At 34.9% G+C, this 17,448-nt stretch overlaps 1 protein-coding gene and 1 long non-coding RNA gene across 4 annotated transcripts; both read left to right on the top strand.

Annotated features, from left to right (window-relative positions):
• Positions 1-8,867: 8,867 nt before the first annotated feature.
• LOC110226441 lies at positions 8,868-11,056 on the top strand. 2 transcript variants are annotated; one of them, XR_002330477.1, is made up of 5 exons: positions 8,868-9,280; positions 9,412-9,477; positions 9,650-9,741; positions 10,609-10,710; positions 10,794-11,056. It is a non-coding gene; the product is annotated as an uncharacterized LOC110226441 (long non-coding RNA). The 2 variants fall into 2 exon arrangements; XR_002330476.1 differs by having other exon boundaries at positions 10,605-10,710.
• A 1,247-nt stretch (positions 11,057-12,303) lies between these two features.
• Positions 12,304-17,418, top strand: LOC9303876 (calcium-dependent protein kinase 15). Of its 2 annotated transcripts, none has more exons than XR_002330417.1 (13): positions 12,304-12,512; positions 13,016-13,080; positions 13,165-13,251; positions 13,334-13,958; positions 14,235-14,349; positions 14,578-15,408; positions 15,755-15,898; positions 15,984-16,136; positions 16,233-16,345; positions 16,440-16,595; positions 16,699-16,816; positions 16,898-16,997; positions 17,085-17,175. XR_002330417.1 is itself a non-coding variant. In XM_002869806.2 (13 exons), exons 6-13 carry the CDS (start codon positions 15,102-15,104, stop codon positions 17,172-17,174), a joined length of 1,191 nt encoding a protein of 396 aa, XP_002869852.1. In that variant the 5' UTR covers positions 12,307-12,512; positions 13,016-13,080; positions 13,165-13,251; positions 13,334-13,958; positions 14,235-14,349; positions 14,578-15,101; the 3' UTR covers positions 17,175-17,418. The 2 variants fall into 2 exon arrangements, 1 of the variants encoding a protein (XP_002869852.1); XM_002869806.2 differs by having other exon boundaries at positions 12,307-12,512; positions 16,689-16,816; positions 17,085-17,418.
• Positions 17,419-17,448: the final 30 nt, after the last annotated feature.

The raw sequence follows: 17,448 nt of genomic DNA, 5'->3' as shown, positions 1-17,448 counted from the left end.
GGTTCTGCTTGTCAATTAATTCAGCGACTTTAGTGTTTGGGTCCGTTGAAGGGAGGAGTCCTGGGGGTCGCGGTGGGTTTGTAGGTATCCAAGGATCATCCAGCTTAGTAGTTTGCCCATTTCCGATGCTTCTTTGGGTTCCACTTTCAAGGAGTTCTCTGCCAAATCTCAGTGAGTTCCATCCGTATGAGGGCTGCGGTCCTTGAGTGGCGGTAAAGAAAGTACCTTCTTTAAAATATCTAGCCTTGAGGAGTCGATAAATAAGTGATTGTGGTCTTTGGATTATTTTACAAGCCTGGTTCGCTAATAGTGCTTGATTAAATAGATGTAAGTCTCGGAATCCAAGGCCGCCCTCTTTCTTTGATGTAACAAGCTTTTTCCACGCTATCCACGAGATTTTCTTTTTTTTTTGTGTTGATCCCCACCAGAATCTTGCTAGCAGACTATCTATTTCCGAGCATAGTTCCTTTGGCAATTGGAAGCAGTTCATTGAGTACACGGGCATTGCATATGCTACTGCTTTGATTAATATTTCTTTCCCTGCTGCGGATAAGAATTTTGTTTGCCAACCTTCAATGCGTCTTTTGAGTTGATCATGTATGTATTGGAGCATCTCTTTCTTTTTTCCAGCAAATTGTTCCGGAAGTCCCAAATATTTCCCTCCTCCGCCTATATTTGGTATTTGTAGTATACGCATGATGCTCTCTCTTGTGTGCTGGTACACTCTTGATCCGAATGTGATTGAGGATTTATCGAAATTTATTATCTGACCTGAAGCTTCCCCGTATTCTTTGAATATCCTTAGGAGATTTGAACTGTTTTTGTGATCCGCTTTTAAGAAGAAGAGCGAATCATCGGTAAATAGCAAATGTGAGACTGTGGATCTCATGATCCTTTTTATGTAGGTGTACATTACTTTAAAACGATAAATCATATATTTCCAATATATTATATCGTCATATACATAGAGTTCATTTGCATAAATCATAGTCAATCGGTGGCTAAAATGTTCATATAATTTTCCATGAGACCCCACTATTTCAAACTTTAATTTTAGCACCTTGTAATTATAATGTTTTGAACCCAAAGCGGAAACCCTAAAACAGAACAACGTGAACTGATTGAAAAAACTTTCTCTAAACAAAATAAAAATTTTGATTAAAAAAAAAAACTTTCTCTAAACTAAATAAAAATTTTGCTCAGATTTTCATTATTTTGTATAGAATTAACTTAACAAAAAAAAAAAAAACTTAATATACAAAATTCAGAATAAGGGAAATATTGTTATCAAATTATAATGAAGGATGTGGGTTGATTTGAGACATATGCTACTTTGCGATAAAGCAAGTTATTTTTCATATAGTACATTGTTTTTTTGTCTTCTTACATGAATCACACACCATAAATAATTTGGGTAGGTCTTGGTAGAAATAGTACCAAAAAATTACCAGTCCTCTGTCTAAGCCTTTAAATATAATTATTGTTTTTTTTTTAATTTGATATTTTACAAATTTTATTTACAAAAATCAATCAGTGACCTCTCTGTCACTCATTTCCCAGCAATAATACGTTAGCAATATATAAGCCCTTCCCATCAACATCAACATCAACATGGAATCTTTCCATGAATTTGATTTCACCGAGACACCGACTGCTCGTTTCACAAACATTAATTGAGTTCTAAATTTTGTTCATTACATTTAGGTTGAGATTTCTCCGCGATTGAACGTTTTTCAAAACATTTTGAAATAATAGGAGTTATAAAAACTGTAATAGATATATCGATCTCATTGTCCTTGGCACAACTAGTTTAAAACAAAATCAAGAATAATTATAATATATATCACTTTGATGCCTAGATCCGCATGCAGGAGCCATGCACTAATAAGAAGAATGAAACGACACCAAAGGAAGTGAACAATAAATTTCAGGTGTTGTTATGTTCCACGTCTTTTGTTGGGGATATTTAAGTTGTTCCATGACTTAATGCCTTGATGATCCTTTTATGTAGGTGTTAAGGTGTACATTACTTTAAAACGATAAATCATATATTTTCAATATATTATAGCGTCATATACATAGAGTTCATTTGCATAAATCATAGTCAATCGGTGGCTAAAATGTTCATATAAATTTTCATGAGACCCCACTATTTCAAACTTGTAGCACCTTGTAATTATAATGTTTTGAACCCAAACCTGAAACCTAAAACAGAACAACGTGAACTGATGTTAAAAAACGATTTGAAAGAAGGTCCCATGACTATCTTTAATGTAATCGGTTTCATTTTTTAGTACATTGATTTTGTCTTCTTGCAAGAATCAGATTCCATCAATAATTCTGGTAGGGTATTTGAAAAAATAGTACCAAACAATTACTAGCCCCCTGTCTAATAACTTTTTATTTTTATTTGATTTAGTTCATAATTAATATTGCACAACCGAAAAAAAAAAAAACGAAAATAAATATACGAAATTATTACAGTTTTGTCGCTTTCTGAAAGCTCCTTCTATTGTACTTTTGTTAAATTTGGACCGTCTATTTTCTTCTCTTACGTACGATAACTCACATGGCCTTTTGATTCCTTTGAAGCAATCAATGACCTCTCTTCTCTGATTTGATTCCTTTGAAGAGACGACTCTCTGGCCTTTATATAGTTGTAATTGTAACCCTAAATTCTCAAGGTCTCCCATCCAAGTTCTCCGCCAAAATTTAAAAATTCCTACCATTATTGATTCTGCAGCCGTTTCTCCACTCACCATGGCCTCCAGCTCCAACCCCACCGGAGAATCCTCGAGAAGAATTGTCGGTAAGAGTTTTAATTTCTCTACCTCCTCCTGGATTTTCAATGATATATCAATATAGAGTTATAACTTTTCTGGGACGATTTCATTTTTTATTACAGACGAGGAAGTATCCGTGTTCTAGGATCTAAACACTTGTCCAGTGACGGATCCTTGTCAAGGTTTTGAAGCATTTTATGCAGTTGAGAGAGGCAATGGGTGCAGCAAACACAGAAAAGACAAGAGCATTGAACCATGTTCCACATCCGCCACGGAACGTATTATTCATTACGAGTGATTACGCCTTTCATGCTACAATGGATAATTTCTTTTATGGAAACCATTTTATCTTCTTAGTTTATAAATGCCGTACTTCACATCCAAGTTTTGGATTTCACACGAACTTTGGCTGGGATTGAGAAGATATCAGATATGGAACATGGTCAAGATGGTTTGAAGATTCACAACTTTACGCTTCCAGGGTTTTAACAAGACTAATACCATTTCCTATTATATATATATATATATATATATATATATATATATATATATATATATATTTATATATATATCCTATTTTTATGTATTTTCGTCTTATTCTTCATATAAGTTTTAATTTTATTTCTATGTATTTTCATCTTATATTCTCCATGTATTTCTATGTAATTTCTTTATAAATTTTATCTATGTGTTTGGTATCTTTTTTGAAGCTCAAATCAGTTTTAGCACTAGGAAAATGTGTTAGGTATATTTTTTTTGTTGTACCTCTGGTGTGACTGCTGTAGTTAGGATTTACCCTTGTCGAGTTGGCTGATCTCATTGATGCAAAATGAATACCTATTCATATATAGGACATGTTTTTCGAGTGAATTTTTAAATGGTGACCACTTGATGCGCAGCCATCGATAACAGAGTTCCAAGATGTGAGATCCCTTGTTTCCGATATCGTCTCGAACAGCAGGAATGCTGAAGTAAGGTCCCTGCAACTGATGTACATGTTTAATTATTACTGAATTAGCCAGAAGGATATTATCCCCAAGCCCTAGCATTTGCAGCCAACAGTGGACTGATTTGCCAAAGATGAGAGAGTCAGACGAATCACAAGAATACTCACTGAAAACTTCCTTGAACAGATTCTTAGCTTCTTGTGTAAACCCGTTTTGCGCGAAAGCAAATATCATATCGAGTTCCACGAAACCAAGTCTCGATCTGTTGTTGTCTTGAACAACAAGTCAGCCTGAGGTTTAATTACCTCTAATGTCTGGATTGCATCTCCCAGCGAACCGTATAACCATGAACTGCTCTTCCCTCTCGTGACAAACAGAAATCACCACATATGGAAGTTATTGAAACCACGGTGGCGATATCAGGCTGGATCTTATCCACCGATTGCATTTCCTTCAAAACACCAAATGCTTCCTCGAACATTCCATTTGCAGCAAACCCATTAAGGATTGCATTCCAAGAAATAACATCCTTGCACAATAATTCTTCAAACAAAGTTTCCGCGCCTCGGCGTCCTCACATTTTGAGTACATCGAAATGATGGAGTTGGCCACAGAGACCTCAGCTTCTGGACTATAACCTGATTTTATAACCAACCCGTGGAGGGGTTCACCCAAAGGAAGTTTTTCAAGAGAAGAGCAAGCTGAGATAACGCATGAAAAAGTCACACTATCAGCCTCTTGTCCTGAACCAGTCATCGACTTGAAATATTTCAACGATTTCCTGGGATACCCATCTGAAATACATCGAGTCACTATCGTGTTCCAAGAAACAATGTCCCGGTGCTCCATATGCGTGAACACACACACACTCTGTGGAGCTCAAGTCCTCGCCTTTTGCATATAGAATCATCAATGCATTGCACAAACTAGAATCCGAAACCAAACTAGTCTCTATTGCTAAACAATGAACCATTGGAAATTTCTTTGAAAGATGTAACGTGGATAACGCCGAAGCTGCAAGTAAGAGCGTCGTAGAATCAAACTCATATCCCTTCTGAATCATCTCAACGAACAATCCAACAGCTGCCATGTAATGTAATGACCATTTTGATTCGAACCAGTGATCATACTGTTCCAAACAATCACATCTTTATCTTTCAATTCACCAAATAGGCCCAAAGAAGACACTAAGTCCCCCGCGTAAAGCGTCAGAAGCTTCGAAGATGTAGTTAAATCTTGGACACTCCTCGGAGTCTCTGTCTCTGTTATCATCATGGAGGATCTAAGAACATCTCGTAAGAACAAAAAAATCGACTCCACAGTCCTATCCTCTATCTTGGGCTTTTCGTCGAACACTTTATGGACAATAGGAGTAGCCGGAGACAAGACAGAGGACGTGAAGTGTCGCTCATGTTTTCTCTTACTGAATTGTAAATTAGAAGAACAATAGCCGGAAAGAGAATTCCGCCGATAAATTGAGTGCCTTAGAGAGTAGAATATGTGGCCGGAACAATAAAGTCTCAGGCTTTTCGGGGGAAATCGTAGAATTTCTTATTTCTTACCATCACATCGGCGGATTTCCCGGTGCCGGCGAAGGAGTATGTAAAATTACGAATTGGGTATTTTATTGGGCCTAAAGTTATCTTAGTAGTAAATACTGGGCTTTTACTCTCTTAATTATTGTACTTCATTTAAAATCGTAAATGAGAATTAGATCAATGGTTTAATACTTTAATTGGGGGATTAAACCGAAATTTCAAAAGCATAATGGTTAACATTTGACTAATGATTAATTAGAACTAAATCATTAATTTATGACGACAAACAAAAAAAAAGTCTCCCAGATCCGTACTGTACCCGTTACCGCACCCGAAAGCATTGCCAATGTATCATGGTCCTGAAATTATTAATAACGATCACTTTTTCGTTTAATTCGATATGAATCATTTGATTCAATAAATCAATAATTAATAAGTTCTTCTTAATCAAGTGCATTAATTGTCGTTAACTACATGTTTCTTAATGCTCATTGACTTTCTATTTTGACTTTCTCCTATCGATGTACGTGTTTGATGAACATCTGATTTCGTGCTCATCAGATTAGACCTAACAACGTGTCTTCTACATTTGTTATTGTATTTGTCAAATTTTATTAACACTAAGAGCATGCAGATAGTTGGTACTCATAGAGTATCATTAAGAATTTTTTAGTATTAATTTTAATGTTTGTTTATTGTTTGCAATTTTTAATGATACTGCTAATAAATCTGTTTCCAGTGGTGAGACCGGTATCGGTATCATTAATAAAAAAATAGATTATTTTGGTTGTTTTTATATGGTGACTTATTATGATATGATTTTTTTTGTCTTTCTTTTCTACTATAAATATTTTGTATAATTACAGAAACACCATTTCAAAATATTTGTAAGAAAATTATATGATGGCAATGGTAGCTATTTACCAGACATAGATGTATTATCAATTGTTAATTTGAGTGAACGTATGAAAGTTTTGTTTTGGTCAGAAGAATTTTTACATTGCATACTTTTGACAAGAAATTTTACTGTTTTGGACAAAAGATTTTCCATTTGTAAATACATCACAGTTCGAGTTATGTAGTCACTTGATTTGTTGACTAAATAAAAGAATTATAGTGTTGACATATAATTTTCCAAATCAATGCAAAGTACAAACTGTTTGTAGTTAACAAAAGTACCAGTTTACATAACCAAACAAGACGTTTAAACCAAAAAACCGGTTTTCATGATAGAGAAACTAGACCAGAGATGAGCTGATGTTATTCTAATCTTGATAGGCACTAGGATATTGTTACCTTGAGTACAATGTTGCCTTTTAATACCAAGAGCTCTGCATCCCTTGTTTGATCCATAACTCCAAATATTGAATGGAATCCATCCGCTAAAGACTGAACCTCCTCCAAAAGCTTTAGGGTAAAGAAGAACACTAGCCAGGGTTAATGCACCTGCAGAAAACCTTATGTCAGAAGTCGCAATGCAAGAAAATCAACACATTGTAGAGTCTTAGATCAGTAAGTAAATCCATGAAATGTGTAGCTACGGGGGATGCAAAGAGAGAGATCACCTCCTTGGCTAAATCCACAGATATACACATTTTCTGGATTTATTTCTCCTGCAATTTCCTTATCTATAATGGCATGAACGTTTGTAACTGCTTTAAGCAAACTGCTTTCATCTTTCGAAGATCCCTACCACATTCAAAATTACTTACTTGATGGCATAAACATATCTCTAGAACAGAACCAACTCCTTAATCAGTTAAAGCAGCTTGTTTTTCGTACATCATAAACCTTAACATCTACTGAACAACTATATAAGAAAATCTGGAGTAGGTACAATGTTAAGGAGTAAATGAGTGAAAGTAAAGAAGATAGAGAAAGAAACCAACCTGCCAGAAGTAGCGAAGGCAACAAGAAGCCCACCAGAAAACTCGCCATGGGAACCTTTTGTCTTAACGATCACCATATCCCACCAATTCTCATCGAATTCAATAGATCCCCTCTCCAGCTCCGACCTCAAATTCTTCCAACGAAATCAGACCGCCGGAGACTAAAACGGAGGAGAAATCCTAATCCAAATTCAAATGCTTCCAGTTCAAGCTCGCGGTGATGGTCGGCGGAGGAGATGAATTTTTCTTTCTCTGGATCGAGTTTGAGACGGATCGCGAGTTTGAGAGGAGATTGATTTTTTTTTTTCTCTGTTTCACCAAAAAAATATGGTCCAATGGAAAACCGACACGTCACACAAATTTGAGTATCACAAGTATCAGTACACTGATACGTATCAGACCCAATATAGTGGTTTGGTCCATTATAAAATATTTTCTGGGCTAATGATACTCAAAAAATATCACCGGTGGTCATGGTCTAAGCTCCATTCTTTTTGTACCAAAGTCAAACTAACTTTAGAAGTTATAAACTGAATTGTAAGAAATTGAAATGTTTTATATCAATGTTTTGATAAATATTTGACTAATAACAAGTAAGAACATTACGACGAGTCAAAAAAAAAAAAAAAAAAAAAAAAACATTACGACGAGTCTTTTGACTGCTGATGAAGTATTCTTTTTAGTTGATTTGCCTATGAGTCATGACGATCGAGTTAAAGTGTTTATCAAGTTTTGCAATAATACATATATTGAGTATTAATAATTAATTTATTGTGATCGACTTATATACTAATCGCAATTACGTATTATATACGCGTTGACAAAAGATGTAGAGTAATATACAAATGATTATACTTCATAACAACGTTTTCGTATTCTTTCTTCTTTTTTTTTCTTATTATAAAACCCCCAATTAAAGCAGTGCAACACAAATTGTGAAACGATGATCGGTAGGCATGTGGATGCATGTTGCTTATTATAATTAAGAGGACGCGATTGAAGGAAAAGTTATTTAAAGATTAATGTGATTAAAAATAATAATAGATGGATCAATCAATGGTTAATTACTTATAATCAAAAGTTAATTAAATCGAATTAGCTAACTGTCTAAATCCTGATATCAACTTGTACCCGAATAGTTTCGTACTTTGTATTGGCCAAATTGTGTTTAACTTTATATATATTTTTAAAAAACTTTATATTAAATAATAACTTTTGTGTCTTATACACTTTAATTTGGTAACAAGTTTGAACTCCAAACTATACATACAATATTGCTTGTTTCGAACTTTCAGAGGTTCTCTCATACACAAGTCTATATAGCATACGCCTCGTCTGAAGTAAACCGATTTGATAGGCTACCATGTTTTGCATCTTCAAAGTTTGATTTGATATTATTTATTTTTACTATGTAAACGATCATTTTTAGATTCCGTATTCCAAAATAATATTAAAATTTAGTATACATATTTTAATAAAAATAAAATATAGGTTATAATTTAATATCCATACGAAGTGACAACGCTTGGTATCCGAAATGAAGGTCGACATGATCAAATAAAGTTATGAATTTGTTTAAGGTGAAGGAACTGTTAAATAAAAAGTGTTATACCCAAAAAAAGTGTTAAATAAAAAAACTATAGTGCATAAAGAGTCGTGCGTAAGAGAGAGGAGCTCTTTTTTTTTTTTTTTCACAAAGAGAGGAGCTCTATAAATAGGGTTAGATATAGAATATATAAAGAAGCTCTATATAAATAACTAAATAGGAGATTAATGAAATCATAAAAGATGCTACTCGAAGCTTCTAAATCTAGCCAGATCAGCATCTAACAAATTCTCTTCCATATGCCACGTGAGAAAGGCAAAATTTGATCCCACACAATCTTCATTTTCATGTTTGTCGTAATAATGTCGACTCCTCTTCCTCTTATTCGTTGTAATCGTTTAATACTGCATAATCAATTAATCATATCATTTATTTGCTTCATCTCTCCTCCAAAGGCCAATCTAACTCTCTATTTCAACGCTACTTCTCCAACCAGACTCTCTTCAATGTACAGTCCTATCCGATGAACCACGGCTAGGTTTTTGTCTCCAACTTGACAATCGAACCCATTTTTTAGGTATGAATCTGTTTTTCCTTCTTCATTGATATGGCTTTCATCTTCATCTTAAATCAGTGTGATCATGTGCGCATTAACATCCACATATATATCGTATGCATGTATTAATATTTATTATCTGATTCTTCAAGATTGTTAATATACAAGAAAGAGGAAGGCTGAAGCTAGAGGGATCCGGGAGAAATCATAAAATTTGGGTATGTCTCTTTTTAAATCAGACATTTGTTCTGTTCTTTTAAATCATATGTATGATGTCATACAATATTTTTATATATATATTCGATCTCCTACTAGAACATATATGGTCTATTGTTATAGTTCCAAGTCGGGGCACTTATCTGATAGGTGCTTGGTTTTGATGGACCTCAGTATAGGTTCTATGTTGTCGCTCTATGTTACAAGTTCAATGAGCGATTGGCCTGCGTTTTTCAATAAAAAAGAATCATACTATATTGTTTGAGGTAACTTTTTGGATCTTTTATAGGTCTTCCATTTTCTTTTTTTTTGGTTATGTTCTGTTATGGCTTTAGAAAATTCAGTTTTAAAAGAATCTTAAATTGGAGATGACATTGTCTCCATATTTACTTGATATTTAATTTTCATGTGAACATTATTGTATATACTACTCCCTCTGTTTCATAATATAAGTCGTTTTAGCTTTAAGCACGCAGATTAAGAAGATCTACTTTTAAAAAGTTCAACCAATCATAAAAGAGACTGCATAATATAAATAATTATAAAATATTAAAGTAATATATAAAGTGCATAGAAACTTGAAAACGACTTATATTATGAAACAAAATGTTTTCTCCAAAACGACTTATATTATGAAACGGAGGGAGTATATAGTAGAAAGAGTTAGAGGTTCGATATATCTTCTGTATTATTTTGGTTTTCATTGCCTCATATATATGTTTACACTACAGTTCCATATTTACCTAAGAAAGGCCTTTTCACTTTGCTTTATTGTAGCTAAAAAAATGTTTAATTTGAGGTCCAAGACCTGCTTATTTATCACTCTTTCGAATTAAAGTAAAATATGTAACACTCAAGCTTGAGTTTAGACGTTTCTGAGTTTTCCTTAAGACATGACCAAGTGGGCAAATACATAAATATTGCGTACATATTCCTTATGATGTATCTATGATTCATGTGGTTGGTGCTAGAGGAGAAAAGCTCGCCTGTTTTCCATCATCATTCTGCTTAGTGCTATTGGACATTCATGAAAAATCAACATATACTCATACATGAAAGTTCATAGAAGCAATTACTTTTCATTAAGTTCTAAATAATTGAACCAGTTTTTTCATTGTGTGGTGCCAAGAAAGTTGTCATGGCCCTGAGTTAAGAATCGAGGATACTCCCAGTCTCTCAAGTACTTAAAATACATTTTAGAAACTGGAGAAAGTAAATTCTATTGCTGTAGTAAGGTACGAAAATCTTTAATCCTCAATTTTAAATTTCATCTCAAAAACAAGCAAGAGGAGGTTATACTAATGTTATTTTTTCTCAGTCATGGTGTAATGGAGTATGTGTCAGAAAGGCTCAGAGCTCATGTCATCGTTAAAAAAAAAAAACTATGCAAATTCCATAGTAATCTCTTGACGTTTTTTCCATCATAATTGATTGATATGACTTTCTTTTGGTATCCAGAAAGAAATGAAGTGATTATTAATGATTGTCTAAGTACAAGGGTCAAAAGAATTCATGACGTGCTACACAAGTCACAAGCTAATAACCTCTTTCTATATCACTCTAAATTATAATCATGGTAAAGATGGATTGATTTGAGGTTCATGAGTTTCTTACTTTGTTATAATTTTTCTAACACATAATTTAAACCCCTTAAGAAATGAGTAGGATTCAGTATTTACAAGTCGCTCTTAATTGTGTTTCTTTTTTTTCTGTTGAATTTTAATTTATATAAAAATGTTTCAATTTACTAGCTCGAAATGGTGTTTAGAAAACTTGATGAGAAGTTTCAGCCTTTAGGCCCTTCAGTCACTTATATGTGAAATAACCAACTCAGCTCTTCTAAATTCTCTTATTCAGTCTACTTATTTTTATGTTAAAACATTGGTATATATATGAAAGCTAGATTTCTAAATATATATATTCATACCTATGTTGTGACCACAAATTAGGATCCCTAATCTAAAATTTATAGTAATACTGTTTATGTTCCTAGACTTGGTAGAACTTGAAACACATCACAGTACATCACAAATATTTCGTAAGTTCAAATCAATTCATATGGAGCTTGTCCTAGCCTATATATAGCCAAAAATATTCTTATACCGTTTTTTTTTTTTTTTAATCGTCAAATTAAATCAAACCTTTTTCCATGACAATGAGACTAATTGGATATAGTTTACAATAGATCCTGATTGGCCCCTTTGATATAACTAGGTAAACTGGCTTCTTGAATAAATTGTCTCTTATTTTGGTTTTATACGATTTTCATGGTTGTTATCTAATAAAATGTTTATACAGATAGTGTCTTAGAAGGATATTTATGAGAAAATATGGATTTATTTATCTGATATTTTCGTTTTATAGTGGATAGATAGTAAATTTAGAAATAGAATCCACCATAACCAAAAAAAACAAACAAATGGAATCCCGTGAAATGAAGAAAGACTAACAAAAGAGAAAAACAAACACTGCTTTTGTTGGTCATTAAATATTCCGTCTAGATGGTGGATTTGGAGTTAGTGCATGCATATTCTTTTCTTTTTTTTTTTTTTTTTTTTTTTGCATTCATATTCTTTGTCTCCCATCACAAAATAAAGTGCACTTCTACTATGCAGAATTGCAGATTGTACAATACAATACACTAAAGAAAGTCGCAATGTTAGATTTTATTGATTTGCACAAAAAAAAAAAAAAAGATTTTATTGATTGACAATTTCGTTTGGGCCATAATTTAAACTAAGAGAAATTTGGGCCATATGTAAAGAATACTGAATACTCCCTTAAACTTGGGTCAAATTTTAAATTAAGAGGCCCATTAGTCCATCTCAAGAAAGAATCTTTCTCGACTCTTAAAAATCTGACCGGCGGAGATGGCTTTGAGTTGGACCAGTCGGAGAATTAGGGTTTCAACGGGGACTCGCTAGTCATCCACTCTCCGAGCCTTTCTTCTCCCCGCCCAAAATCCCGTCGAAAGTTATCTTCTTCAACATTGATTTGCCTCATTCTCTGCCCATTTTCACGTTACTGCTTCGTTTAGGTTCGCGTTTTAGCTTACTTTGTTGAGTTTTCTCTGTATCTCTGGTTTCAATTTCAGCTCCATTTTGTCTTTTTTCGGTTGAATTTTCTCTTGGGTGGTATCGAAATTTGCTCATGAATGTTGTTTCTTGATGAATTGCAAAACGGAACCCTCTTATTGCTATGCTTCACGTCGTTCAATTCAAACTTGGTGTGATCTTTTGCAACACAATGATCAGGAATAGTTCGTCACTTAGCAACTCTAATGTCATAAGAGCAGACAAATCTGGAATAGAGAATTAGTAAATTGAGCTGGAAGGTTTCTCTTGTCAAACTGATAATAAGATCTTGGCATTATTGTGTCATGACATTCTTTTTTAGGTTTCGTAGAAGTTTCTAATTTGGTCTAGATACCAGTTCTAGACTAGCAATGTTGATTTCCATATCTGAATCCGATCTTTCACCAAATTCAGAGGTTCTCTATTAATGTTTCTGAAAACATTGTTTTTATTTTTTTACTTGCAGCTGTTGTTTCGTTAACTCTGTTGTTTGCCCTACAGCACGAGCATCAATGGCTTCTCCTAAAAAAGGTGTGTGAATGGCTACTTTCATAAGTAGATTGTGGTATAGATATAACTTCTTATGCTGATGTTCTTGTTTTTCTGGGATTTTAGCTACGTATGCTCAAATGCTCAGCCGCCCACCACCAAATATTCTCCCCATCCAACCACCAGAGAAAAAGAAGGACCTTCAATCTGAAGGTATGTGATAGATAGCATAGAACCACAAACCAAAAAGCTACTTTCAGAAGCATGCTAACAATTTTTTTATCTTTTATTTCAGCCGAAAAGGATCCACTTTTCGAAGTACCTTTTCTATGGGACTTCGAGAATTCCCCAATCAGGTCTGATCAAGTGGCCCAGTTAGAGGCAAACATCAATTCGTCTCTACAAACATTACATCCTAAGTTACATTTGGCAAAACGAAAGTACGGAGCTGGTAACACGAATCTGGATTTTGTTAAAGGTCATCGAGCGAAACTTCATGAGATGGGTTTTCATATGGATGATTCTGTTATACCCGGTCGTTATTGCTTTGTCTGCAAGGGTGACCGCGAAGTGGGGGATTTTGGAGATTACTACATGCGACTTAGGGAGGTAGCTGATCGTATGATCCTCCAACAACTCCAACGCCACGTACTCAACGGTTCACCATCAAGATTTGTCCTTCTCGTTTCGAGAAATGCCGATTTTAAGCTCTCCATGGAGTTCCTGAAAGCAAAAAATTACATTGTGTTCTTAGCCATACTCGGCAAGACGAATGAAGCATTTACTCACACTGGAAACTTCGTGTGGGATTGGGAGAAGATGCCAGATGGAAAAGCAAGCCCAATATGGCCGCTAGTGATTAGGAAGACGAAGTGAATTAGCGGGAAAATGGATTGTTATTATTATTACTGGCTCTGATTGTAAGTGGATTGTCTTTGGATATTCTTTTTGTGCTACTTTCCTATGTAGTTCATTTCGTTCCTTTGCCTAAGCGTAACATCTCCATTTGGTATATTTAAATCGATTTGTTTAGTTTCCATAGAAGTGATACTTGTTAATAGATTGGTGTTCATGATCCTGCGTAAAGAAATGGGTTCTGTAGGAATAAAACCAGTTGTGTTCTTTTATCAAATTGTGTATGAATATGTTGTATCTTCCTCAGGCAGTTAAACTATATGATTTCATGTATTTTGTAGGTCTGTTGACAGATGGCAGGTCGATTGACACGTATTGCTATTGTGAGTTCTGACTGTTGCTAGCCAAATAAATTTCGCCAAGAGTGCAAGAAGAGTTGTCCTGTGGTCAAGACAGGTGTATATTCTGATTCCCAATTTTAATTTGTGGTCTTTCATATGGGTTTATTATTGCTGTACTGTAATTGATCAGCTATGTCATGTGCGTCATGCCAATTAGTACACAGAGGATGGTTAGGTGTTTATGTGAAGCCATTAGCTTATAGTCGTACTTGAAGTTTGACTTTTTGTTGTAGCTCTACAAATTTTTAGGGCCACTTATGCATTAACTTGCCTTTTATCTCAGGAAAACTTTGTATTGAGGTGACTATTGGTTCCAAGCTTGCTTTTATCTCAGAGGATTTGTGCATTGGTTGCGGTATTTGTGTGAAGGTGTATGTATGCATAGGCTCTTTCCAATTTCGAATATGCCTCTGGAATTGTCCCCATTACTGGGACGCTGAATGTACTACTCTGCTGTTGCACAATTGTAGAAATGCCCGTTTGAAGCTATTCAGATTATCAATCTTCCAAGAGACTTATGGGCCAAACACTTTTAAGTTTCACATGTTCGTTTATCTTATTATTTTCCTGAATATTCTACCCCTCTTGTAGTGTTAAGACAATGGAAACTCTGTCTTTACTTCCAGGCTCCCAGTTCCAAGGCTGGGGCAGGTGCTAGGGTTGGTTGGAACAAATGGTATTGGAAAATCAACTGCTCTGAAAATTTTGGCTGCAAAGCTCAAACCAAAATTCGGGCCGTTTCACTGTAATAGCCTCTCCTGAGTTTATAAACTTTTATCTTCGAAATTTGCATCTCTTTCCTAGTTGATGTATTTGTCTGTACAAGAGAACATTGTTGAGATCAAAGGTGCTTATGAAGATAGACAATCGATACATTTGGTGATGGAGTTGTGTGATGGTAGTGAATTGTTTGATAGGATTCTAGCTCAGGGACATTACTCTGAGAAAGCAGCTGCTGGTGTTATTAGATCGATTTTGAATGCTGTTCAGATTTGTCATTTCATGGGAGTGATACATCGTGATCTTAAGCCTGAGAATTTCTTGCTCGCTAGTACTGATGAGAATGCTATGCTTAAAGCTACTGATTTTGGATTGTCTGTGTTCATTGAAGAAGGTAAGTTTGTGTAATCAAATCCTCTTCTTCTGTTTTTTAGTGTTATACATATGCAAATGTTTTAGATTTAAGATTCTGGAGTTGTGTTGTGGATATAGATTTTGTCAAGAATAGTATGTATCTTAAGAGTCTTTTAGTGATGTTTGAGTACATAGTGGTAAGTTTCAAAACAGAGGTTTTGCAAGTTCTGTGTGAATTTGGTAATGTGTGTAAATGGATTATTATAGAACTTGTGTGTTCTTTTCCTTTTCTTATTGTCAAATTATGCCAGTTTAGTTAGTTGATATAATCTTGTGTTCATATGCTTGATGTGTTTTGTTTCTAAACCGTAAAACAAAAATTGCAGGAAAAGTTTACAGGGATATAGTAGGAAGTGCTGACTATGTTGCTCCTGAAGTATTAAGACGAAGTTATGGAAAAGAAATAGATATTTGGAGTGCAGGGATTATTCTATACATCTTGCTTTGTGGTGTGCCTCCTTTTTGGGCTGGTAATAAAATCTGACCAATTGTTTGATTTGGTTTATCCTTTTAGTTATGTTGTTTATGTGTGTTGTTGTTGTTGGTACATTGTAGAAACTGAGAAGGGGATATTTGATGAGATTATAAAGGGAGAAATTGATTTCCAGAGCCAACCATGGCTTTCTATATCTGAGAGTGCTAAAGACCTTGTGAGGAAGTTGCTTACTAAGGACCCTAAGCAACGAATCTCAGCGGCACAAGCTCTTGGTAAAGTCCCTTTGGTCTCTCTAAAGTGCGGTTTTGTAGTCAACTTACTTTTCAGTGCTTTACTAATCTGTAGTGATCCTTGTGGTGTTTTTTAAGAACATCCTTGGATTAAAGGAGGAGAAGCACCCGACAAGCCTATTGATAGTGCTGTGTTATCTCGGATGAAGCAATTCCGAGCAATGAACAAACTTAAGAAGCTAGCTCTTAAGGTAAAAACTACAAACGTTTCTTCTGCAAGTTGGACATTCTCTTTTGTTTTGGCTAATCATTGGTTATGCTTCTGATATTGTTAGGTTATTGCAGAGTCTCTCAGAAGAGGAAATTAAAGGTCTTAAAACCATGTTTACGAATATGGATACCGATAAAAGCGGCACAATCACTTACGAAGAACTGAAAACCGGGCTGGCTAAACTTGGCTCTAAACTCACTGAAGCTGAAGTGAAGCAACTCATGGAAGCCGTGAGTATTTCCATCCTCTTTGCTCTGCTTCTAATGTTTCTTATTCTTCTAAAAAAAGATGGAACCTGAATAGCCTTATTATATATGGTTCAGGCTGATGTAGATGGTAATGGAACAATCGACTACATCGAGTTTATCTCAGCGACGATGCATAGATACAGATTTGATCGAGATGAACACGTATTCAAAGCCTTCCAATACTTCGACAAAGACAACAGCGGGTAAGTTTGGTTTCTGAGGAACAACGTAAATATAGACTTGGAGCTACTTTAAGAAACCAATTTGGATTTTTCTTAACACAGGTTTATCACAATGGATGAGTTGGAGTCAGCCATGAAAGAGTATGGTATGGGAGATGAAGCTAGCATCAAAGAAGTCATAGCGGAAGTCGATACAGATAATGTAAGTTTTGTTTTCCCTCTACATATCACCAAATAAGTTATGAACAATTCTTAAGCCAAGATTGAGATTAATGGGTCTCTTGTGCAGGATGGAAGAATAAACTATGAAGAATTTTGTGCGATGATGAGAAGTGGTATCACACTGCCGACACAAGGGAAACTTCTTCCAGTCCAATGACTGATAAATCGAAAAGCCTTGATAGAGGAACTTAAAATTAATTAGATAGCCTACGACCGTGCAAAAGAGTTGCTGACTTAAACTGGATACTATTTGTGTTGTTCATTGAAGAAGGTGACTTAAACTGGATACTATTTTCTTGCTCGCTAGTACTGATGAGAATGCTATGCTTAAAGCTACTGATTTTGGATTGTCTGTGTTCACTGAAGGTAAGTTTGTGTAATCAAATCCTCTTCTTCTGGTTTTTAGTGTTATACATACGCAAATGTTTTAG

The sequence above is a fragment of the Arabidopsis lyrata genome, assembly GCF_000004255.2.
Source record: "Arabidopsis lyrata subsp. lyrata unplaced genomic scaffold ARALYscaffold_7, whole genome shotgun sequence".
Lineage (NCBI taxonomy): Eukaryota > Viridiplantae > Streptophyta > Magnoliopsida > Brassicales > Brassicaceae > Arabidopsis > Arabidopsis lyrata.
This window is presented reverse-complemented; position numbering and strand designations above follow the sequence as displayed.